This window comes from Salvelinus fontinalis, chromosome 25 (genome assembly GCF_029448725.1).
Source record: "Salvelinus fontinalis isolate EN_2023a chromosome 25, ASM2944872v1, whole genome shotgun sequence".
NCBI lineage: Eukaryota > Metazoa > Chordata > Actinopteri > Salmoniformes > Salmonidae > Salvelinus > Salvelinus fontinalis.
The window spans coordinates 21548433-21573820 of NC_074689.1; the positions used below are offsets into that span (position 1 = coordinate 21548433).

The 25388-nt window shown below is 42.3% G+C and overlaps 2 protein-coding genes across 2 annotated transcripts; both read left to right on the top strand.

Moving 5' to 3' along the window:
- The first annotated feature begins 1517 nt into the window (after window positions 1-1517).
- On the top strand, window positions 1518-20178 carry tnfrsf11a (tumor necrosis factor receptor superfamily, member 11a, NFKB activator). Its single transcript, XM_055881608.1, has 9 exons — window positions 1518-1812; window positions 9817-9892; window positions 10255-10380; window positions 10542-10691; window positions 10970-11054; window positions 11397-11584; window positions 12107-12156; window positions 12268-13177; window positions 18083-20178. The coding sequence occupies exons 1-9, from the start codon at window positions 1738-1740 to the stop codon at window positions 18394-18396; spliced, it is 1974 nt and encodes a 657-aa protein (XP_055737583.1). The 5' UTR covers window positions 1518-1737; the 3' UTR covers window positions 18397-20178.
- A 784-nt stretch (window positions 20179-20962) lies between these two features.
- Window positions 20963-25275, top strand: si:dkey-73n8.3 (uncharacterized protein LOC100150965 homolog). The gene is given in 9 exon segments (XM_055882245.1): window positions 20963-20970; window positions 21428-21479; window positions 21481-21515; window positions 22019-22134; window positions 22934-23089; window positions 23183-23287; window positions 23432-23641; window positions 23915-24107; window positions 24214-25275. Coding segments are annotated over 9 exon segments (978 nt in total). The 3' UTR covers window positions 24317-25275.
- The last annotated feature ends 113 nt before the right edge of the window (window positions 25276-25388 follow it).

The following is a 25388-nucleotide window of genomic DNA, read 5'->3' on the forward strand; positions in this document are numbered from 1 at the left end:
GCTTGGACGTAATGCCAAATTCTCTAAAACGACGTTGAAGGCGGTTTATTCTCTGGCAACAGCTCTGGTGGACATTCCTGCAGTCAGCATGCCAATTGCATGCTCCCTTAAAACTTGAGATATCTGAGGCATTGTGTTGTGACAAAACTGCACATTTTACAGTGGCCTTTTATTGTCCTGTCAGGTGGATGGATTATCTTGGCAAAGGAGAAATGCTCACTAACAGGGATCTAAACAAATTTGTGAAAATAATTTGAGCGAAATAAGCTTTTTGTGCGTATGGAACAGTTTTGGGGTTCTTTTATTTCAGCTCATGAAATATGTGAACAACACTTTACATGTTGCGTTTACATTTCTGTTCAATGTAGTTGTATATCTGTTTATTCAATGTGTGTTTGGATGTACCGTACAATTTCAAATATGACGTCACCGATGCAACACATCCCTGCATCTTTGCATCATCATTATCAGAAGCAAAGTTTGTGGTCTCTGTCAGAGCTGACGTGGTGAGCAGAGGTCCAGACTTAGCTCCAGTAGGTTCCATTGTGTCACAGAAACCTGCAATGACAGAGTTACAACTCCAAACATCACTGTCTGTTCTGTGTTCCTGGAACATGGAATTAGAACATTAAGTTCTACCAAGTTCCAGAGAACGCCTCCAGGAAGTATTCCCCCACTCTCTTTCACCTAGTAAAAGAAAAAAACTCAACAAAAACAAAAGCGGAAAGCCTCTGAATTTGCATGTGAGGTTCTGCTTGTCCCTGGCGAAGGAGAGGAGAGAGTGACACAGCTGAGTAAAGGTGAAGAAAGCCTTCCTTCTAAAATAAAGTGACGGTTATGCAAATATTAAATTACACCTGATGGCTTAGAATGGATGCGGGAGGGAGAGAGGGAAAAGAGGTAGGCAGGGGGGGGGGGGGGGGGGGGGGGGGTAAAGAGGATAGATGAGGCTGTTACAGAGGACCCCCAAATACCACTCACCCAATTTGTGACATATCAGTGGAGGTCCAGGGTGCAGGAGGGAGACAAGGGGAGCAGGTAGCTGCCTAGTGGTAGCTATTCAGCAGCCTGATGGTCTGGGGGTAAAAGCTATTAGCCAGTCTCACAGTCATGGCAATGAATACATTACATTACAACATTCCTCACAAAATGTCATGTTAGTTTAATACAGTGCAGAGGAAGAGACAGACCAGATTTATACAATTATGTTTATTTAAATTGATTATATGGGTTCATTTACATTGTGAAACAACATTAGGGTCTACTTTAGGTGTGAGACTCAAACCATTGAACACTTGCAGTATGTCTGAGGCAATCAACACACACACGGATTATTGTATTCAATGGGGAGGGTGGAGTTTAGACGACGAGAGAATCTCAACTGCATGCTCCTCGCGTCCTCTCTCCTCGTCTCCTCAAAAGCCATTGGAGGAGAAGGTCAGAGGGGCGGGATCTTCCCCAGCTCTCTCTCCCGTAGTGCTAGTAAATTTACTGTGTTTTCACCGGAGGCTGCTCACTCTAGAGCGCGTGGGTGATATTAGAGGAGAGCAGAGCGTGCATTACCGGGCATGCGAAGCGAGAATGCCAGACAGGTCTGGAGGCTCCACACTGTATCCCCCAAAATCCCTATAATTACCGACAAAAACCGTACCGGTTCCTTTGATATCGATCATCCTAAATCTGTACAAGACAATTGGATTTCTTGTCTTCCCTGATTTGTGTCTCTAAGGAGGAGAGATGAGAGTTCACTTCCCTACCAGTTGGATATTTCAAGGCTGGGTCACCCATCTGGTTCTCAATCTGTGCGCACAGGTAAGTCATAGGCTACTCAAAAAACTCAATACATAGATAAAAAGTGCTTTATATAGATAATAGTTGTATTTAGTGGATGTATAGAGTTTTCTCTAGATGTAGAATAGGTCTTCGTCTAGCCATTGTTATTGCTCTGGAAGAGTTGGTAGAAAACAGACACGCTTGAGCATCAAGTGGAAACATTTATGTTTGGGTCGTGACCAAGCACCCCCGGCCCTCTACCGGTCCCTGTAAAGGACAGCTGAATGCACTCTTGCTGGCCTTAAGGTTGTATTTACCGGACGTTCACGTTTCGGCTCCAATGTGTTGTGAATGTGTTGTGGGGGCGTTGTCTTGTTACTGTAAATCAGGATCATGTGGGTTTGTCTAGGGGATTTAGGACGTGTTCTCTTCTCTCCTTCTCCCCATCCTACGGGTTGGTGTTGCAACTGTCTGAGCAATATGCTGCATGTCAGATATTCCATTGAGAAATGCAGGACCTACAGTTGCTTTCATGTACATTGGTACCTTTGCACTTACCCCATTCATATACGCTAACTACCTTTAGCACCTAATTGATTAAGGTATCTTCTGGCCAGTGAAGTTTTGTTAAGAGCCCCGACACTTGATCTAAACGTTAACACGCATTGCTTGCGGTACGGTATTGGAAACGTAAGGAACATATCTTTCATATCAGCCAGAAATAATAATAAATAAAAAAAGCTTAAATTACTACACACCTGTATCGGGTTAAGGTTCCCACATGGCCATATTCCCATGTTACAGCGCTTGTTTACAGAAAAAAGAGGGAAGACAGAGTAGACTACCTGTACTAATTAGCTAGGACTATCTGCGTTTCCAAACACCTGTGAGGAAGTCGGACATGCCACAAAGTGTTGTCCCTGAAAATAACTGTTGGCTGAAACTGTGTTAAAACAGTGTACAGTAAGTGTGTATTTTGCATTTGTGAAATTATTTTGATCTGATATGAAAGTAAAGGGCTTTATGTTTCTAGAACCTTACTGAGAATCGATTCAAGTTTAGATGGAGAGTTTGGCTGTTTTAGCTGCCAGAGCCAATTCGCCTCTAAACGAAACATGTAAGGTTCTTGGAAAATAAGGAGTAACTTTAGGCTCCTTTAGTCCAGTATTGGGCTACCTTGCACTTTACAATGGAGCGCATGAATAATTTAGTACATGACATTTTTTGACTTTGAAGTGAGTGGTGTCCTGTGCAGTTGGAATTTAAACACAAGTGAACACCAAACGTTTTTTTTTAATTTCAGCCTATTTGTCCTCAACTGTATACGACTTTCACTGAGTTGCACATGTCCATCTTTTTAATGGCAATGCTCGTTGTTATCAAAACATACATTTCTAGTCATATTTTCTATTGTAATGACTCTCTTCTTATGCTAGACAATTGTCAGGCTTTTATGCAATACCAAACACTAGTATTCATTCAGTCATTTATGTTTTGTCTAATGTGCAGGCAAACGCTAAGTGTCTACAGTATCTGCACGCTAAGTGTCTACTACTATACTAACTGGATTAGCCCAGGTGTTGCCTCATTCTCACTCCTGTAGGACAAGTCTTAACCTGACAAAGTGACAGAGGAAGAAACCAACCAAGTTGTGGACCGTGATAAATATACCTTCTATTTGGGGAGAAAATATATATTTTTTAATGAAAATATATTGTAGAATCTAGATATAGTACAGGCTGTTTTTTTAGCCATCAGCCTTATGACAAGTTTAAATGAGTTCCCCAGCAAGCCGTTCCGCACTCTAAAATCACAATGTTTCCATTCCTTTAATCATTTATATACAATAATTATAGCCGTACATGATTTAATGAAAAGCATTAAACATACACATTGTTTCACATTCTTTAATAACAGACTCATAAACACAATCACGCAATAGGGTACAGCACGCTTCACAGTTTCCCTGGTACTTCACAACTTCCCCCGCAAAACGTGATTTATTGGAACCTCGTGCGTGCTAAAGAGCAGCGGACGAAGGAGTTCACTTCTGCTGCGGAGTTCGTGGTAAAATATAAGGCGTTGCGGTGGTGCTTCGATGACAGACAGACAGACATACAGTCTACTACTGCCCACGTCCAGCGGCAGACAGTACTTTAGATGGAGATCTGTTTATAAAGGGCAATAAACCATTGTTACATATGTTAACCATAAGTCAACTGTTTATAAGTCATTGCATATAATTTATATCCCGTGTTAGTAACATGAATGGACATGAGATTATCATGCAATAATTCACAGAGTACTTAGATTTTAATCTGTAGTCTACAAATACCCAGGTGTTAAATCATTAATGTGGGGGAGGTTGTTCTTGGCCCGATGTCAGAGTTTGGGGTGGCGGTTATGCAAATCTGAGAAAGTCTGGAATGTATCTCATGTCAGAGAAGATGATGGGAACAGGGATTGCAGCCCCCCCCCCCCTCTCATACACAAACAAATAAAGATAGTATTTTACAGGTGCTACTGGTTGTGAGAACTGTCACACACTCTTTCTCTAGTCCTCTATCTCACTCACTCACTCACTCATTCACACATGCACACTCAGTCGGTCACTCATCTTTCTCTTTCTATCCCTCTCTCCCCCTCTCTCTCTCTTCCTCTCACTCTGAATTAATTTCAATTCAAATAGCTTTATTGGCATGGGAAATATATGTTTACATTGCCAAATCAAGTGAAATAGATGATAAACAAAAGTGAAATAAACAATAAAAATGAACAGTAAACATTAAACTCACAAAAGTTTCAAAGGAATAGAGACATTTCAAAAGTCATATTATGGCTATGAACAGTGTTGTAACGATGTGTAAATAGTTAAACTACAAAAGGGAAAAAATGTATTGTGGCAACAGGTCACACATCTTGCTGCTGTGATGGCACCCTGTGTGATATTTCATCTAATGGATATGCAAATTTATCAAAGTTGGATTTGTGTTCAAATTCTTTGTGGGTCTGTGTAATCTGAGGGAAATATGTGTCTCTAATATGGTCATACATTTGGCAGGAGGGTAAGAAGTGCAGCTCAGTTTTTACCTCGTTTTGTGGGCAGTGTGCACATAGCCTGTCTTCTTTGAGATCCAGGTCTCTCTCTATCGCACACTCTCTTCCTTTCTCTCTATCTCTCTCTCTATTTCAATTCAAGGGGCTTTGGCATGGGACACATATGTTAACATTGCCAAAGCAAGTGAAGTAGATAATATACAAAAGTGAAATTAACAGTAAAAATGAACAGGAAACATTACACTCACAGAAGTTCCAAAAGAATAAAAACATTATAAATGTCATAGTATGTATATATACAGTGTTGTAACGATGTACAAATGATTAAAGTACAAAGGGGAAAATAAGCATAAATATGGGTTGTATTTACAATGGTGTTTGTTCTTCACTGGTTGACCTTTACTTGTGGCAACATGTCACAAATATTGCTGCTGTGATGGCACACTGTGGTATTTCACCCAATAGATATGGGAGTTTATCGGGTTTGTTTTGGAATTCTTTGGATCTGTGTAATCTGATGGAAATATGTGTCTCTAATATGGTCATACATTGGGCAGGAGGTTAGGAAGTGCATCTCAGTTTCCACCTCATTTTGTGGGCAGTGTGCACATAGCCTGTCTTCTCTTGAGAGCCAGGTCTGCCTACGGCGGCCTTTCTCAATAGCAAGACTATGCTCACTGAGTCTGTACATAGTCAAATATTTCCTTAAACTTGGGTCAGTCACAGTGGTCAGGTTTTCTGCCAGGGTGTACTCTCTGTTTAAGGCCAAATAGCATTCTAGTTTTCTCAGTTTTTTTGTTAATTCTTTCCAATGTGTCAAGTAATTATCTTTTTGTTTTCTCATGATTTGGTTGGGTCTAATTGTGTTGCTGTCCTGGGGCTCTGTGGGGTGTGTTTGTGAACAGAGCCCCAGGACCAGCTTGCTTAGGGGACTCTTCTCCAGGTTCATCTCTCTGTAGGTGATGGCTTTATGGAATATTTGGGAATCGCTACCTTTTAGGCGGTTGTAGAATTTTAGGCGGTTGTAGAATTTTACGGCTGTTTTCTGGATTTTGATAATTAGCGGGTATCGGCCTAATTCTGCTCTGCGTGCATTATTTGGTGTTCTACGTTGTGTATCTCTTCTTTTTAAGCTTGTGATGGTTCACAGCACACACAAACACAGTTTGGGAACCACTGTTTGTATGTAACAGAACTGACTGTAGTTGCACTCTCAGATAAAGTTAGAATGGATGGAGGTTAGAGGAGCCTATGTAACATCCTGGCCTTTCTCTAGTCTAGCCTGTAATCATTTAGGGTGGATCCAGCCATGCTCTTATATATTTAGAGAATTAAAACATATTGCAGCAACGTCTCAATTATGGCCTGATGTTCGGAGGCAGAGGAAACTGAAATACGATTCCCAGCATTCTTTTGGTTTCCTGTCCCCTTTCGCCCAAATCTGTCATTGAGCAATACTGTCTGTGACGGTTGGGTGTCAATAATCTCAACATGCCTTCTTCCCTCACACCCTTCCTGCATATCCTTCCCTCATCTCTGAAACATTGATCCATGACAGTTATACAGTAAGGCAGCGTTTCCAAAACTTGGTCCTCGGGACCCCAAGGCATGCACATTTTGTTTTTTGCTAACACTACACAACTTTTTCAAATTATCAAAGGTTGATGATTAGTTGATTTGAATCAGCTGTGTAGTGCTAGGACAAAAACCAAAACATGCACCCCTTGGGGTCCAGAGGACCGAGTTTGGGAAACCCTGTAGTATTAAAGGCCTATCTATGTATGGCCCATCCAGGAATCAAACCCACAACTATAGTGTTTCCAGCACCATGCTGAGCCATCAGAAGTACTGCTCCATTAATCACCCACCTTCTTCTTCCATGTATGGGAAATGTGTCCTTCTCCAACAGCTGTAAGTTGATGCATGGCAGCATTGCTCTGATCTCAGTCAGCTTGTCTCCTTTAACACATGTTGATCATTATGACTGTGGTCACAACTATGAATGGCATTCATCATTAAAAGCAAAACAATGACTAATGTGAGACACTGTGGAAGTAATTAAACTGGTTGGGATCTCTGGCACTACAGACACACGGACTAAAACCGTATCAGTGGGGGGTTTCAAAGGGTTGGTCGCAGAAAGCTGGTTTGTTCTGGGTTGCAGCTTAAGACGTGGCTACAGACTTTGTTTTTGTTTAATTGGTGGGTAACAATAAAAACCTGAATGAGAAAAGCTTTAGATGCATTTCTGTAGTCTGTGATTGGGGGACAGACCTGGCATGGGGGCACAGACAGCAGAGGGAGGGATGGAGAGGGGCAAGAGTTGTACCATGTGACAGTAAAGTAGAGCTACTGTAAGATTATCTAGGATGGGGGTTAGTAATACTAGGCAGAAGCATTCTGTGCCTGTGGTGTTTGAAGGTTTATATAAATGGAGAATTAGGTGTTTTTGTTAGTTCTATTCCTTCACAAAGAAACTTTTGGTTCAGCATATTTTCTCTCATAACAGTATTATTCTGTAATTCAGAACACTGGCTGGGGGGGTACATGCATATGTGTGTTTGTGGTGAGGGGTATTGTATTAGCTTACCATTGCACCCCTGCCAACAGCAGTGGGTGGGTAGACCACAGCACGATCAGTGTTCACAGTAGAGAGACTCATGTTTTAAGTGTCTATTACACAGATGTAGGATCTTAATTTTAGCTAGGTTGCGATTACATTCTTGATTCTTCTTGGGTATGATGCAACAAGCTTGACACACCTGTATTTTGGGAGTTTCTCCCATTCTTCTCTGCAGATCCTCTCAAGCTCTGTCGGGTTGGATGGGGAGCATCGCTGCACAGCTATTTTCAGGTCTCTTCACTCTTCAAAGATGTTCGATTGGGTTCAAGTCCGAGCTCTGGCTGGGCCACTCAAGGACATTCAGAAGCCACTCTTGCGTTGTCTTGGCTGTGTGATTAGGGGCGTTGTCTTGTTGGAAGGTGAACCTTCACCACAGTCTGAGGTCCTGAGCGCTCTGGAGCTGGTTTTCATCAAGGATCTCTCTGTACTTTGCTATGTTCATCTTTCCCTCGATCCTCACTAGTCTCCCAGTCCCTGCCACTGAAAAACATCTCCACAGCATGGTGCTGCCACCACCATGCTTCACCATAGGGATGGTGCCAGGTTTCCTCCGGACTTGACGCAAAGAGTTCAATCTTGGTTTCATCAGAGCAGAGAATCTTGTTTCTCATGGTCTGAGAGTTCTTTAGGTGCCTTTTGGCTAACTCCAAGCGTGCTGTCATGTGCCTTTTACTAAGGAGTGCCTTCTGTCTAGCTAATCTACCATAAAGCCCTGATTGGTGGAGTGCTGCAGAGATGGTTGTCCTTCTGGAAGGTTCTCCCATCTCCACAGAGGAACTCTGGAGCTCTGTCAGAGTGACCATCAAGTTATTGGTCACCTTCTTCCATTTAAGAATGATGGAGGCCACTGTGTTTTTGGGGACCTTCAATGCTGCAGAAATGTTTTGGTACCCTTCCCCAGATCTGTGCCTCATCACAATCCTGTCTTGAAGCTCTACAGGCAATTCCTTCGATCTCATGGCTTGGTTTTTGCTCTGACATGCACTGTAAACTGTGGGATCTTATACAGACAGGTGTGTGCCTTTCCAAATCATGTCCAATCAATTGAATATACCACAGTTGGACTCCAATCAAGTTGTAGAAACACATCAGTGAAAACAAGATGCACCTGAGCTCAATTTTGAGTCTCGTAGCAAAGGGTTTGAGTACTTGTAAATGTAAATAAAGTGTTTCTGTTTATTTATTTTTAAATTGCCAAAAAATATATATTTGTCATTATTGGGTATTGTGTGTAGATTGAGGACGTTTATTTAATCCATTTTAGAATAAGGTTGTAATGTAGCAAAATAGAAGGGGTCTGAATACGTTCCGAATGCACTGTACACTACAAGTTTCAAATTTAACTGGAAAGTTGTAAAAGGAAAGTTATCCTGCAACAGGGTGATCAAATTAAGATCCTACATCTGTACACCAAGCTTCAACGAGCCACTGAGGCGACCACCCTCCCTCCACAGCCTAGTATCCACTCAGGGCCCCGTGTGGCTCAGTTGGTAGAGCATGGCGCTTGCAACGCCAGGTTTGTGGGTTCGATTCCCACGGGGGGCCAGTATGAAGTATGAATGTATGTACTTGTAAGTCGCTCTGGATAAGAGCGTCTGCTAAATGACTTAAATGTAAATGTAAATGGTGACTACTACAATGCCAGTATGCTCTGCTGAGGTGGGCACTATTTGTATTTTATGGTTTTGTTTAAAAGGGCTTGGTCGTTAGAACAGTTTGGAATCAAATCATTAGAACAAAGTTTTATTCAAGTAATGTTTTATTCCAAAATGCGTTCTGTTGACAGTGAGAATGTGAGAATGTTTGCAGTGGATTCATTCCACTGCAAACATTCTCACATTCTCACTGTCAACAGAATGTTTTCTGTTTCTTTCTGTCTTTGTTTCAAACGACAGGAAAGAGTTGGGCAAACCTCTTCTCTTTTCCTCCTACATCCACTGTTTAGTCGTATTGATAGACTTATATCTCATGTCTACAAATTAATGAATGACCCTTACAAAAATCACACATGATAAATTAGCATTTTCACATGTGAAATAGCTGTTTTCACATGTTGAGCAGAAATGTTCACATATGAAAAGAGACACGTGAAGTCAGTTGTTCACATGTATTGAAGTCCACTTTTTATATGTGAGGAGAATAACCCGTTTTCACCTCACATGTCATTTTTCACATGTCATTTTTCACATGTCCGAAAACCACCCTATTTAACCAGATGTTTTTCTCCATGCGTTTTCTTTTTGTATGGTGAATAAATAAATGAATGAATGACATTTTGTTTAAATTTACTGTCACCTGCCAATAATTGTTTTAGGCCTTGACACAACCAGATTAGCCATAGTGGTCTGTGTTTTGTCTTCCAGAGAGCCCTCTCCAGACCCACCTGTACCCAGCAGCAGTACCTCAAAGACAAGAGATGCTGCAGGAGGTGTGAACCAGGTAAACTAAACCAGAGAAATACATGAATGGCCATTAACACCCAATATTACCACTCTACAGAACCAGTTGTCTGGGCTTTAGCAGAGAGCCGTCATATGCATGGAAGAAAGAAACTGCCATGTTTCATTTTTCCTGAAAATAAATGAGGAAGGATGTCAAAGAGGAACTGACTTGCTGCACTACATACACATGTGTACACACCCTACACATGCCCTAATCCCCAAATAACTGTCCATCTCTAAGCGTGACGGAAATGTATCTATTTTAGCCTCTTCCGCTTTCTCTTACCCCAGTAGATCAATTCAACGTTGGTGTATTAACCTGTGGCCAGTCTAACCCTCTCGCTCTTCCCCACTCCCCAGGGTCCTATGTGTTTGCAGAGTGTTCTGGGTACTCTGACACCAAGTGTCGTCAGTGTGGTCGTGATGAGTACCAGCCTGACTGGACCAACGAGACCAAGTGTCTGCCACAGAAGTTCTGTGACACAGGTCAGTAGGCGACTGGAGTCTAGTCTAGTTGGATGGATGACTTTAAGTCTATTGCTGAAGCGTTGTTTTCTATATATTTTAGCAAAGGCTTTTAGAGATGCTGATGTCTGTGGTGTTTGCTTTGGTTAACCACTAACCCATGACCTGTTTGTGAACCCCAGGTAAAGGTTTTAACCGTGAGAGGCCCAGTAACCCCCAGGCTGCGGTACCCTGTCAATGTCAACCTGGTCTAGAGTGTTCTCCTATCAACTGTGAGTTCTGTGAGAAGATTCCTACCTGTGGTCCAGGATATGGACTGGAGACTGACACTGGTGAGAGAGACATACACACACACACACACACACACACACACACACACACACACACACACACACACACACACACACACACACACACACACACACACACACACACACACACACACACACACACACACACACACACACACACACACACACACACACACACACACACACACACTGGCATACATATCCACACACATGCAGGCACACACACACACTTCTGTGTTGGCACTGTTGTCAGCAGTCCAGTTTTTCACTCTTCTCTGTCATGTGTGTTTTAAACTCAGAGGCGGGCAGGAGATCTTGTGTTGCGTGCAAGAGAGGATATTTCTCTCCCAACACCTCTATAGAACCATGCAGACAGTGGACCAAGTGAGTTAACACACACCTATACCGTGTCCCTTCATACACTGTCTTTTCCCCAGGGCGCTCCTCTTCAGTCCAGCGTGTCCCATTCAGTGAGGCAGGAACAGGGTTCTACAGGCGCTCAAAGCTCCACCACACCGCTGTTCTGACTAATGCTGCACCACTTCCACTGGAACACAGAGCAGCTTCTACCACTGCCTGACTCTGTGGTCAACCAAGAGAACAGAGAGAGAGGGAAGGAGAGAAAGAGAGCAGAGCGAGAGAGGGAAAGAGAGAAGAGAGAGAATGCCTGAGTTACTATAGAACAGAAGTAATGACCATGTGTCCTTGGGTGTTTTCTCCTTCCAGTTGTAAAGGCCTGGGGAAGAGTGACCAGAAGACTGGGAGCGACCAGACTGATGCTGTCTGTGGACCCCATCTCTCTGGTTCCTCTACCTCCTCCTGGGTCCTAGTGTGTATTCTGTCAGTCATCACTGTCCTCTGTCTCCTCATCCTCCTGCTCTTCTGCTACAAGGACAAACTCAAACTACTCTCAGGTACTCGAGTGAGAGATTAAATTTGTCTGCCTTGTCTCATAGACTAAACGTACCATAGTAAACGTAAATCCTGGACACCCACGGTTGGGGTGGATAGGTGGGCATATAATGTGAACATCTAGCAACCCAAAAGTTTTGTGTTTGAATCTCATCACGGACAACTTTAGCATTTGAGCTAATTAGCAACTACTTAGCATGTTAGCTAACTTTAAGCCTTTAACTCCTAATCCTAACCTTAACCCTAATCTTAACCCCTAGCTAACGTTAGCCACAACAAATTGGAATTCGTAACATATCATACGAAATGGATGATGGACATCCATAAATGAATACATACCATACTAAACGTAACATATGATACTAATTGAAGGGAGACAGATTTACATTTACTATGTTATGTCTACCCAGGTTGAATTTGTTGCAGAGGACAGTATTCTTGAGAGAATCATTTTTTTAATAGAAATATTTCTTGGCATAAAATGTATCTGAAATGAATGACTGTCATCCTCTTATGTCTTACAGTGAATTTGCGATTATGTGTCCAGAATCTGAAAAGGACCAGGATACAGCAGGTAGGGTAGACTCTTTTTTTTTTAGTGGCAGAGATGACATGCATAAACAGTAGACTAAATAAAACATTCAACGGCTCTCAGACTAACCTATCTGTCTGTGTTTCTCTCCAGGAGACTCTGGCCCCTCTCTACCACAGTGGGGGTGAAGGAGGTGGGGTAGGGGGGCAGAACTGCACCCTGTGTGAGAAAACCTGTTTGATTGTCCTTGCTGACACCCCCTCAGAAACTTTACACACCTGTCCTACAGCCATACCTGGTGACCGGGTCAAACTACCACCCATTAAAGAGATGAAGGAGGAGAGGAGGGAGGAGGAGGATGAGGGGATGGGAAGTGAGGGGTCAGGGGAGGCGGAGGAGGTTTCTGAGGAGGCTGTGTGTGAGGAGGGTGTGTGTGTGTCTCCACTGTGGGCTGGCTCCTGTGTGTGTGTGTTGTCTGTGAGGGAACCTTTAGAGGTAGGAGAGAATGAAGACTGTAGTCAGGCCGTCAACCCTGGAACCCTCGGGACCTGCTCCTGTGGAGGAGAGGGGGAGAGCAGGGATGGAAAGAAGGATGAAAGGAAAGATGGAGGGAGGGAGAGGGCCAAGATGGTTGAGGGCTTGCAAGGGAAGAGCTCTGAGAGGAGCTGTAATACCTCCCCCTACTCCCTCTCTCCCACCTCCTCCCCCCTTTCCCCCGTCATGCCGTCATGTGACCTCTACCTGCCACTGACCCCAGCCAGGTCAGAGGCCATAGCTAAGCTGATTGACAGCTCACAGAGGAAAGTGGATGGGCTATACAGCATAAGCTCCACCCCCACCACAGACACCACACCCACTTCAACCTCCACAACCTCTCCTGACCCCTCTGTAACCGTGGGAGACCAGCAGTCCAAGCTGAGCTCTGAGGCCTCCAGCAGTGAGCCAGACCAGGGACTTTCCTGGAGGGACAGTGGAGGAAACAAGCTCTTATCTGGTGGCTCGGAGCTGGAGTGTGCCCCTGATTGTATCCAGAGCCAACTTGCGGAACCAGCACTCACCTCAGGTAGATACTGCACAGCAGTGCCACACTTTTTTACAAGAAAAAGGCTAAATACAGTATTCATATCCCTTAGCTTGGTCCACATTTTATTGTGTTACAGCCTGAATTCAAAATGGATTAAATATTTTTTTTTTTCTCTCACCCATCTACACACAATACCCCATAATGACAAAGTAAAACATGTTTTTAGAAATGTTTGCAAATGTATTGAAAATCCAATAAAGAAATAATACATTTACATAATTATTCACACCCATGAGTCAATACTTGTAAGTACAGCTGTGAGGCTTTTTAGTAAGTCTCTAAGAGCTGTGCACACCTGGATTGTACAATATTTGCCCAGTTATTCTTTTTTAAATTCTTCAAGCTCTGTCAAGTTGATTGTTGATCATTGCTAGACAGACATTTTCAAGTCTTACCATAGATTTTAAAGCTGACTTAAGTAAAATTTGTAACTAGGCCACTCAGGAACATTCCATGCGCCTTGGTAAGCAACTCCAGTATAGATTTGGCCTTGTTTTAGGTTATTGTCCTGCTGAAAGGTGAATTTGTCTCCCAGTGTATGTTGGCCAGCAGACTGAACCAGGTTATCCTCTAGGATTTTGCTTGTGCTTATAGCTGTATTCCGTTTATTTTTTATCCTAAGAATCTTCCTAGTCCCTGCCATTGACAAGCATACCCATAACATGATGCAGCCACCACCATGCTTAAAAATACGAAGAGTGGTACTCAGTGATGTGTTTTGTTGGATTTACCCCAAACATAACGCTTTGTATGCGGAACCAAAAGTACATTTCTTCGCCACATTTTTTGCAGTATTTCTTAAGTGCCTTGTTGCAGACAGGATGCATGTTTTGGAATATTTGTATTTTGTACAGGCTTCCTTCTTTTCACTCTGCTATTTAGGTTAGTATTGTGGAGTTACCACAATGTTGTTGATCCAACCTCAGTTTTAAAATCACCATTGGCATCATGGTGAAAATCCCTGAGCAGTTTCCTTCCTCCCCGGCAACTGATTTTTGAAGGATGCCTGTATCTTTGTAGTGACTGGGTGTAATGATACACTATCCAAAGCCTAATTAATCACTTTGCCATGCTTCACCAAGGGATATCAGCGTCAGCTTTTTAAATTTTTACACATCTACCAATCGGTGCACTTCTTTGCATGGCATTGAACAACCTCCCTGGTCTTTGTGGTTGAATCTGTGCTTGAAATTCACTACTTGATTAAGGGACTTTACAGATCATTGTATGTGTGGGTACAAAGAGAGGGTAGTCATTCTAAAATAATGTTAACCATATTATTGAACGCGGAATGAGTCCATGCGATTTGTTATGCACATTTGTACTCCTGAGCTTATTTAGTCTTGCCATAACAAAGGGGTTGAATACTTATTGACTCAAGACATTTCAACTTTTCATTTTTTAAATTAATTTCTAAAATGTTCTGCAAACAAAATTCCACTTTTACATTTTGGGGTACTGTGTGTAGATTAGTGACACAAAATCTCAATTTAGTCCATTTTAAATTCAGGCTGTAACGCAACAAAATGTGGAAGAACTAAAGGGGTGTGAATACTTTCTGAAGTCACTGTACACATGTCATTATACATTCCAACCATTGTTAAAGAGGAAAGATAAATAAATCCACTGGGTTATTGGATCTGGGTTATTGTACATTGTTTTGGCTAGGACTGTAACTGAGATTTCAGAAATGTCTTTTCACATTGTTGCTCCTCCAAAATAAGTATATTGGTTTCCTACTAATATCGTACACTGCTGGCTTGTTTTGAAGACCACACACAGTAGGAAGGGGAATGGGAATCTGTGTGTGTGATGAGCCAGTGATTACACCGTGTTGTGAGTGTGTGTGTTTAACTCTCTGAGTGTGAGCTCTGCCCACCACAACACTCCTGTTTACCCAGTTCCAGAGTTCTACAGGGTTTTGCAAAGTGACCACAGGTCTAATTGAAACAAGATGTGCTCTGAATACACACCCCTTGAGTAATACCCAGACTCACACACTTTCAGACTCTCGTTGATCACTGTATACTTTAATTACGGCCCAAAGCAGCAGTAAGTAAATAAACCACATTTCTCATAATGCAGTAATAACATGTCATTAACTGGACTTCCCGCTCAGAGAGGTTAATTATGGTGGGGGCTCCCAAACCTTTTCACTCAGAGCCACGTGTATTTCTATGAGCAGAAGCACTGTTCATGACACAAACTGTTCACACCCCTCTTGTTGGTGGAGAGAATTCATGTGCTATTTGAGTGACAAAAAAATGTGAACAATATCTATGGTTTAAAAAAACTAAATTAAAAAAACTTTAGCTGACATAGGCTAGTTGATCTGGACATGTCTGACAAGTTATAAATACTGTAGCTCTCTAAGGTATGTAATGACTGATATGACAAGAGGAACTAATGATGCACTACTATTACACACCCCACAGTTTGGGAATAACTGAATTATGGGATCACACCTCGGAGAGACGGCTGCATCTCAAAAGTCCTTGTGTCTCCTGGACGTAGACCTGCACGATAGGTGAAAATAGTATAGCGAGCGAAGACAGGTGTTCCCCATGACTACATCAGCTCCAGAAGGAAAGGAGATGAGGAGAGGAAGCCACTTTAGACTAGAATGAGATGCAGAGCAAGTTTCACAATCAGTTTACGTCTGTTCCTTTATTTCCCTCTCATAGTTGATGTTATCTGCCCTCCTAGGGTAGTTCAACTGTAGACAGTCTGCTGTTAACAGAGACACCAGGGGGTTTGTTTGTTTTAGTGATGGTGGTGAAATTACATTTTTACACCAGGCTGGCCAGACTGGTATTCCAGTGCCAGTAAATGATTTCAGATGGGATTCTAGACACTGACACATACTATGTTATGATGTGTGTTTGTGTGCATGTGCGCGTGCGCGTGCATTCGTGTAAATGAGGTGTGAGGAGTGACTGTCTCATTGCACCTCTACAGAGTTAACATGGGAATATGAGAGAGGGAGAGAGGGGGGGGGGGGGTGTTGTAATGGGCAGCAGACAGAAACAGACATGGACGTCTGTAGTTTTCCAGGTGGGTTTATAAATACCATCAGCGGTGTGAACTATGAACATGGAAATAAGGGACAAGATTGCAGTTTGTTCCTCTTGATTTGAATGCAAACGCCAGAGTTGTTCCGATGGCTCAATTGGTTGGAGCATCGTGCTTCTCTCAAAGTTGTGGGCTTAAAACTACATTAGCTGTAAGTTGTGGGCTTGATACTACATTAGCTGTAAATTGTGGGCTTAAAACTACATTAGCTGTAAGTTGTGGGCTTGATACTACATTAGCTGTAAGTTGTGGGCTTGATACTACATTAGCTGTAAGTTGTGGGCTTGATACTACATTAGCTGTAAGTTGTGGGCTTGATACTACATTAGCTGTAAGTTGTGGGCTTGATACTACATTAGCTGTAAGTTGTGGGCTTGATACTACATTAGCTGTAAGTTGTGGGCTTAAAACTACATTAGCTGTAAGTTGTGGGCTTGATACTACATTAGCTGTAAGTTGTGGGCTTGATACTACATTAGCTGTAAGTTGTGGGCTTGATACTACATTAGCTGTAAGTTGTGGGCTTGATACTACATTAGCTGTAAGTTGTGGGCTTGATACTACATTAGCTGTAAGTTGTGGGTTTGATACTACATTAGCTGTAAGTTGTGGGCTTGATACTACATTAGCTGTAAGTTGTGGGCGTGATACTACATTAGCTGTAAGTTGTGGGTTTGATACTACATTAGCTGTAAGTTGTGGGTTTGATACTACATTAGCTGTAAGTTGTGGGCTTGATACTACATTAGCTGTAAGTTGTGGGTTTGATACTACATTAGCTGTAAGTTGTGGGCTTGATACTACATTAGCTGTAAGTTGTGGGTTTGATACTACATTAGCTGTAAGTTGTGGGCTTGATACTACATTAGCTGTAAGTTGTGGGCTTGATACTACATTAGCTGTAAGTTGTGGGCTTGATACTACATTAGCTGTAAGTTGTGGGCTTGATACTACATTAGCTGTAAGTTGTGGGTTTGATACTACATTAGCTGTAAGTTGTGGGCTTGATACTACATTAGCTGTAAGTTGTGGGTTTGATACTACATTAGCTGTAAGTTGTGGGCTTGATACTACATTAGCTGTAAGTTGTGGGCGTGATACTACATTAGCTGTAAGTTGTGGGCTTGATACTACATTAGCTGTAAGTTGTGGGCGTGATACTACATTAGCTGTAAGTTGTGGGTTTGATACTACATTAGCTGTAAATTGCTTACGATACAAGCGTCTAAATGCCAGCTTGAATAACAGTAATTCTATTTCAGCAGTGAGACGGACATGGCGTCTGTAATAATGTTATGACAAACTATACTTCTCTACGTCTAAATGGCACCTTGAATAAAGTTTGACATTTTCACATAGAATGAAAACTGCTGGTCACACTGAAACCCTGATGTTAAATGATATGTTTATGATGTTCTTGACCAGGACTATGGTCAAAGGCACCGCAGCCGACCACGACCTTTCTATGGTTACTGTGCACCGTCATCATCACTCCTACTCTCTATTAGTCATCTGAGTTCGCCCCTGACACACATTTTTTTTCTTCTTCACAGCTGTAGAGGATGCTGTGTTTGTGTGTGTTACTGCATAATTACACAACCATAACATACATTGGCCCCTGTACACATTTCAAAAGAGGTTTGGATCTCTGCGTTGGTTAGTTATGTCCCTTAACCTCTGGTAGTGAAATTAAACCTGATACCATTTTGGGAAAGAGACTACAATGCCAAGACTCTTAACTAGGCTAACTGCCTAAACTGACCCCTTAATTCTATCTCTCTCTCTCCACTCTCTCGCTACTCTCTCCGCCAGGTCAGGTGACGGGGAACAATAACACCACCTTCATCTCCAGCGGTCAGGTTATGAACTTCAGCGCTGATGTCATCGTCGTCTACGTCAGCCAGACGTCGCTAGGCAACGAGGAGGAAGGGCCAGATGATGCATTCGGAATCCCCGTCCAGGAACAGGCCAATGAGAGAGCTCCGTTGTTCCAGAGTTCTGCCTCCTCCAAATGTGTCGGTCATTCACCGTCACCGTCTCCAGGGAACTCCATTACCCATAACCCCCCACAGCAGGATGACAACCTGCCAGTTCAGGAAGTAACTGATGAGTTGCCCAGTGACTGATGAAGTGAGACAAGAAAATGGTGGATAGTGTACCATAAAGAGAGGAGTGAAGCCACAGACTTGTTGACATTCCAAAACCTATTGCTACGACCTACTCGAAACAATAGTCCATCGTCTTCTTGGGTAGGTGCTAGGAATTGGAACTGGGCCATAGACTTAGAACTGGAACCTGGAGGACTGTGTTCCTCATCTGGACCTCATGGCTGTCTCAATAGTCTCATGAAGCCTCCTTTACTTCATTGTCTCATTTCTTTCATTCTTACTGATCTAAAAGAGCTGGACAACTGAAATCAAGTCCATGAGTTTGACTCCCTTCTTGTCCTTTGTGTTGATTTGTTCTCAGAGCACCACGAGTGCGGTTTGTTGTTAAGAAAAATGCTATGCATTTGTTGAGCTATATACTATACATGTAAATGTGTTGTTTATTTTCTAAAATATTTTTGATGTTGGACTAATGAAGAAATCTTTGGAACGAAGCCTTATTGTCGTACAACAAAAACCATGGAAGTGGATCAGTGATCCACACTCGTGTGATGAGTAACCTTGTCTGAAAAGACTTGTGTTAGCTTTAGCTCAGAGGGCTAACACACTCTTGTGGACAGCAGGAGACCCGGGATTCATCCACCTTAATCAATTGTGTTGACCCAAAGAGAATAAAGACTGCACTATGCAGAAATCACTCCGCCATTTCCTGGTTACTAAAATCGAATAGTTCGCCTAATTTCAGTTTGTGACAAAACAAGCATGTCTAGTGTAGAGAATCATTGTAGCATCTAAATCGCTGGGAAATATATTTACCATAATCAAAAATGTTGTATTTTCAGCTGTTTGAAGCTGGTGTAAAAAGATTTAAGTAAAAGACTCAAACTCAACTTAAGAACAGAAAGCATAGAAATAGTGCACATAGAACATATCTACTGCTTCTTTGCTTTGAATGATAATGACCGATCGATAACTCCCGTTTCTATGTGAATTTGGTCGGGTCGCCCAAAAAGTTACATATTGCAGCTTTAAGACTTTACCTGGTTGAACAACATAGTGTCTCAGAGCATTTCGTCTTATTCAATATTTAAATCAGAGACACTCACATTTAGTGTCATATGTTATGTTTCGTATGGTATGTATTCACTTGTGGATGCCCATCATCCATTTCGTATGATATGTTACGAATTTGAAAAATGTATGATACAGTATGTTACGAATTCCAATTTGTTGAGGCTAATGTTAGCTAGGTGGGTAGTAGGCTAACATTAGCTAGCTGGCAAACCTTAGTTATGCTAGGGGTTAAGGTTAGGAGTTAGGTTAAAGGGTTAGGGTTAGCTAAAAGAGTTCGAGTTCGGGTTAGCTAAAAGGTCTAAGGTTAGGGGAAGGGTTAGCTAACATGCAACGTAGCTAAAAAGTAGTAAGTAGTTAAAGTTGCTAATTAGCTAAAATTGTCTGTGATGCGATTCGATAATGTTTGCATTATACGCCCACCCATCCCCCCCTGGGATTTACTTTTTGCCTTAAGTAAGCTTCTGTCTTTTGTAACCATACCAAACGTAACATATACTAATGCTAGTGTCTCGGATTTACATTTACTATGTTACGTCTAGTCTATTAGACCAGGCTGTGTTGAAATGAAAACCAGCTCACACAGTTAGTCTACAAGACCAAGTGTAAGACCAGCTATTGAATAGCTAACCAATCAAATAAAGCTTTCGAGAGTTGAAAGTGAAAACTTTTACCTTGTCTGTAAATAAACTATAAATATTGATTCAAATTTCAATAAATGACAGAACTGTTTTGATTAAAATCTAGTGTTTTTTGTGACAGCAGTCTTACCGTTATTCCATGGTTTACTGTCTGCTATCTGGTAATTACAATGAAGTTATTTATCTTCTCTCTGAGCCTTAATGACTGTGAAAACAGAGCTAATTACACATGTGGCCGGGCTTCAGTTTCTGTCACTGTCCCAATGCAGACAGACAGACTGAAAGTCTTTCATTATCCACAAGATGGCTGGCAGTATAGGGCAAACGTAGCATTGGCCACGTTTAGCTTGTGTAGCATCTAGGATAGGGCTATTTTCTCTAAAACCACATGAGAAGGGCTGGAGACGCTGATTTAGGGCCTGGTTTGGGTCGTTTGTGTTTGCGTGCAAGTGTACGTGCGTGTGTGCCCTTGAGAACCAGAGGCCCACCAGGAGAGGAGGGTATTTTCTGTTGTCTGTGAAAACAGGAAGTTATGACTGGCCTGCACATGGTTTACATCAGATGCCATCAGCTCAGCTGCTTCTAGAGAACATAAGAATAGAGAATGTGTAGATTTAGAGGGTAATGTATTGGAGAACTAAACTATGATGCCACCTAGTGAAGGATGTATTACTTGTATGACTTGTATTGCACACAAACAAATACACACACTGCATTTCCTGTAGTGTTCTGGTTCGCTGCTGGTGACACAGGGCAACAAGTTCTCACCTGGAAACTACCAGAAACTTCTCAGTCAGACATGCTGAAACGGGAATATCTTCACCTGCTGTTTAGACAGGCTTGAATTACACCTGAGGTGAAACAGAACCTGTATGGAAGTGTGAGACTCCATTCTTATGTAGGGACCTGGGATTGTACTAACCATACATGTGACATTAGGTTTTCACAGTCCAGTCACATGGTCAGGATAAAACATGGTGGCCCACTAATAGGAGGAGCCTCCGGCTGGAGATCTCTCTTGACTAACTCCTTCCACGTCTCTACTTATCACAGAATACTGTTACTATTCAGATACACATTTTGTAAGAAAGAGTTTCTCTAAGACACATTAATGAATTAGATACGACTCTCCCCTGATGAAAGAATGGTTTATCTGGGGCCTATCAATAGACCATTAACAATTTGGAGACATGACACACACACACACACACACACACACACACACACACACACACACACACACACACACACACACACATATATACACTTCATGCGCACACACACAAGAGTCTCGACACACAGCGTCCTCTAGCACATCCGTTTCGGTGAGTGGACAGAAAGACAGACTGGTTGAAGAGGGGATTTCTGAAGTCTCCCAAGAGGATATCATTTTTCTATCAGAAACACAGAGATGGAAAAGATCCGGTAAGACCAATCCCTATGGTTCTACTGTAAATAGATGTAAGACTAATCCCTATGATTCTACTGTAAATAGATGTAAGACTAATCCCTATGATTCTACTGTAAATAGATGTAAAACTAATCCCTATGATTCTACTGTAAATAGATGTAAGACTAATCCCTATGATTCTACTGTAAATAGATGTAAGACCAATCCCTATGATTCTACCTTAAATAGATGTAAGACCAATCCCTATGATTCTACTGTAAATAGATGTAAGACCAATCCCTATGATTCTACTGTAAATAGATGTAAGACTAATCCCTATGATTCTACTGTAAATAGATGTAAGACCAATGTCTACGATTCTACTGTAAATAGATGTAAGACCATCAACAAGAAAATAACTGCGATTCAACATTTATGCTGTTAATATTAATGTAACGAATTGTGTTGTCCCAGTCAATATCAACAACAAATGTCAAACAGCTTATTTGTTTATCATATTGGCTCTCTCTTTTTCAAGGTCCCTGATCACTAAGCGCTGGTCGTCTGATGTTCGTCTGGATGGGAAGACTGCGATCGTGACGGGAGCTAACACTGGCATTGGCAAGGAGACCGCCTTGGACCTGGTCAAGAGAGGTAGACCACACAATCTTAAATTCTCTTCCTCTATATTCTATTGCTTCCCTTGTCTCCCTTATAGTCGATATAGCCCCCTGCATATATTGTTATTTTTTTACTGCTCCTCTTTAATTACTTGTTACTTGTATCTCTTATTCTTATCCGTATTTTTTAAACTGCACTGTCGGTTAGGGGCTCATAAGTAAGCATTTCACTGTAAGGTCTACGCCTGTTGTATTCGGCGCATGTGACTAATAACATTTGATTTGATTTGATATATGCGCCCCCGTGGAAATCGAATTAGCACAATGAAAACATCCCCATAAAAATTGGTCTGTTTAAGCTAGACGCATGGGCTGCATCTCAATACACCACATCCTCCGATGTCGGCCTTCCGTATCTGTGGTGAAAGGTGGCAGAGCTACAGTGATGTTTGTCAGACCAGGAGACATAACAAAAATTGGTCTTCTCACAAAAACGTCTGTAGGGTCCAAACTCTTATGACCCCTCAATGGAAAGATGAGACTCTGTTTTGCTCTACGACCCCCACAATCGTCACGGGACTGAAGTCGGTACTGCCGAATTGACAACCTCTGTCTGTACACACTAATATGATCGCTCTATGGAAAGGTGACTTTCGGGGTATATTATTAATGAGAGAGGTAGGAACCAGTGGGGGTGCATTGCAGTGTATGCGGGGAGTTTTACAGGCTACTGAAGTGTCAGAAATGTGCTAGACATCATGGACAGTCTGGTAGTTTGATACTTTTTGAAAGTGTGAAGATAATTGAATAAAAAAGGGGTTCTCTTTCTCTAGGTGCACGCGTCATCCTGGCCTGCAGGGACATGGAGAAGGCGGAGCTTGCGGTCAGTGACATCGTCAGGGAAATGGGAGGGGCCAAGGTGGAAGCCAGGAAACTTGACCTCGCTGACACCAAGTCCATCTGTGAATTTGCTGAAAACATCTACAACAGTGGGTTAAAACACACACACACACCGTATACTGTAAAACACCATACTGTCAGGGCTCCGATACAGAGATGTTCTGACTCTGTTTGTCCCCCAGCGGAGAAGGTGCTTCACTTCCTGATCAACAATGCAGGTGTGGCCAGCTGTTCTTACAGCACCACTGTAGATGGATACGAGATGCAGCTTGGAGTCAACCACCTGGGTACGAGATAGAATGGCTGGTTTATTAACAAGACTGCAAGCAACACTTTTTTCCATTGCCACATAAAGAGAATATATTATCATTGATTAATTGCCATTTATTGAAACCTATCCTTATTAACTATTTCCTGTTTCCTTTTTCCAGGTCACTTCTTTCTGACTTTCCTCCTATTAGATCTGCTGAAGCACTCCGCCCCCTCCCGTGTCATCACTGTGTCGTCATCGGCCCACGCCATGGGCAGGATCCACTTTGAGGACCTGAACAGTGAGAAGGAATACCACCCTGTCAAGGCCTACGTCCAGAGCAAACTGGCTAATATACTGTTCACTAGAGAGCTGGCCAAGAGGACCGCGGGTGGGTATGGGTGTGTGTGTTTCCATGCATGTAGCATCTGTAGAGAATGGATCTAAGCGTACACCAGTGTGAGTGTCTCGTGTCTTAACCACCATCACTCTGTGATTGAAATAGAGCAAAGAGGCCCTGAGTACTTGAACAATGTGTGTGTGTGTGTGTGTGTGTGTGTGTGTGTGTGTGTGTGTGTGTGTGTGTGTGTGTGTGTGTGTGTGTGTGTGTGTGTGTGTGTGTGTGTGTGTGTGTGTGTGTGTGTGTGTGTGTGTGTATTAACAGTTCTAGGTGTGACAGCCTATGCAGTGCACCCGGGGGTAGTGAACACTGATCTGATGCGTCACATAAAGCGCCCCCTACAGCTCATGTTTAAGAAGTTCAGCTACTTCCTCAAGACGCCAGCAGAAGGAGCCTACACCACTCTGTACTGCATCCTGACCCCTGATTCTGAACTCACCTCTGGGGGTTACTATAGGTCAGTGACCTTTCACCTCTCATCCCTGACCCTGAACACTAATATGTACTGTACTTGATTACCCATGAACTAAGGGTGTAAAATAAAATAATTCTCTCTCTCTCAGTGGGTGTGCACAGGCAGTGTGTGCCAGGGCTGCTAGTGATGAAGGCACCGCTCTCAAACTCTGGGCTGTTAGCTGTCATCTACTGGGCATCTGCTGGAGATGAACAGACACCCAATATGAATGCTATCTTTACAACAAATTGCTTCTTTCTGTCACGTCAAATACTGAGAAAATATTGCTATCATAAGTCCTACTATGTCAAATGATAAATGTGAAGAGGGAGACAGGTGATGTATGATGTGGCTGATGGTGAGCGTAGGTGGAAGTGGTACAGATAGGTTATAGAATGTTTAGAGTTAGTGTTGCAGTCAGTAAACTATCTGAGACTGACTGGACAAGGAAAGCTATATGTCAAATATTCAGTTGAACTAAATCATGTAATTCTCTTCTGTTTTTACACCTTTGATTCCTGTGCTTTCTGGAGAAAGTAAAATACTATCAAATGCTGTACCAACATTCTCCCTTTTCTTGTTGGGAGTAATTTAGGCTTTCTGACTATTATTTAGACCAGCAATAGCTTTCTCTACAGAAATTATCTATTAGAACACGACTAAAAAAGTCTGACAAGTACCACTAAGATTGGCCTATGGGGACATCTAGTGGTCAAAGCTTCAAACCACAAGACGACGTCTTAAAATGAGCGCTCGATCTGCACAATGACATAGCGTAACAGAAGTAGAAGATGACGATGATGTAACCAACTGAACCTCGGATTATAAAAAGGAAAGGTTGTGAGTTTTCTACAGGATACTCTGTTGACCTCGTCGCACTCAGGATGTGTGGGACAGTTTTTTCCCCCCCAGAAAATTTAAGTTATATTATTCTAACTAGGAAATATTTGTAAATGTTTGTTCTCTGACTGGCAAGGTGTGCCAGACCTTGTTCAGGGCGAAACGTGTAGTAACGTCAACTGCCATAATCAGCCAATTCTTTTCTTGTCCTTTTATATTCTAGGGGTAATGAACAAACATTGTGGGCTAGGCCTTTACAAAACCTGAATTGGCTACCGGTAGGCTATCAGAATTGTTCAACTGAAGGTATCCGATCAATTAACTGATCAAATAAAAGGCAATAAATGCATTGAATCGATGTCGAGCGCCTCATTTTCCACATCGTCTGGTGCGCACTGACCTACATCTCACTCCACTCCTGGGGAAATTGGTCAAAAGAGGACC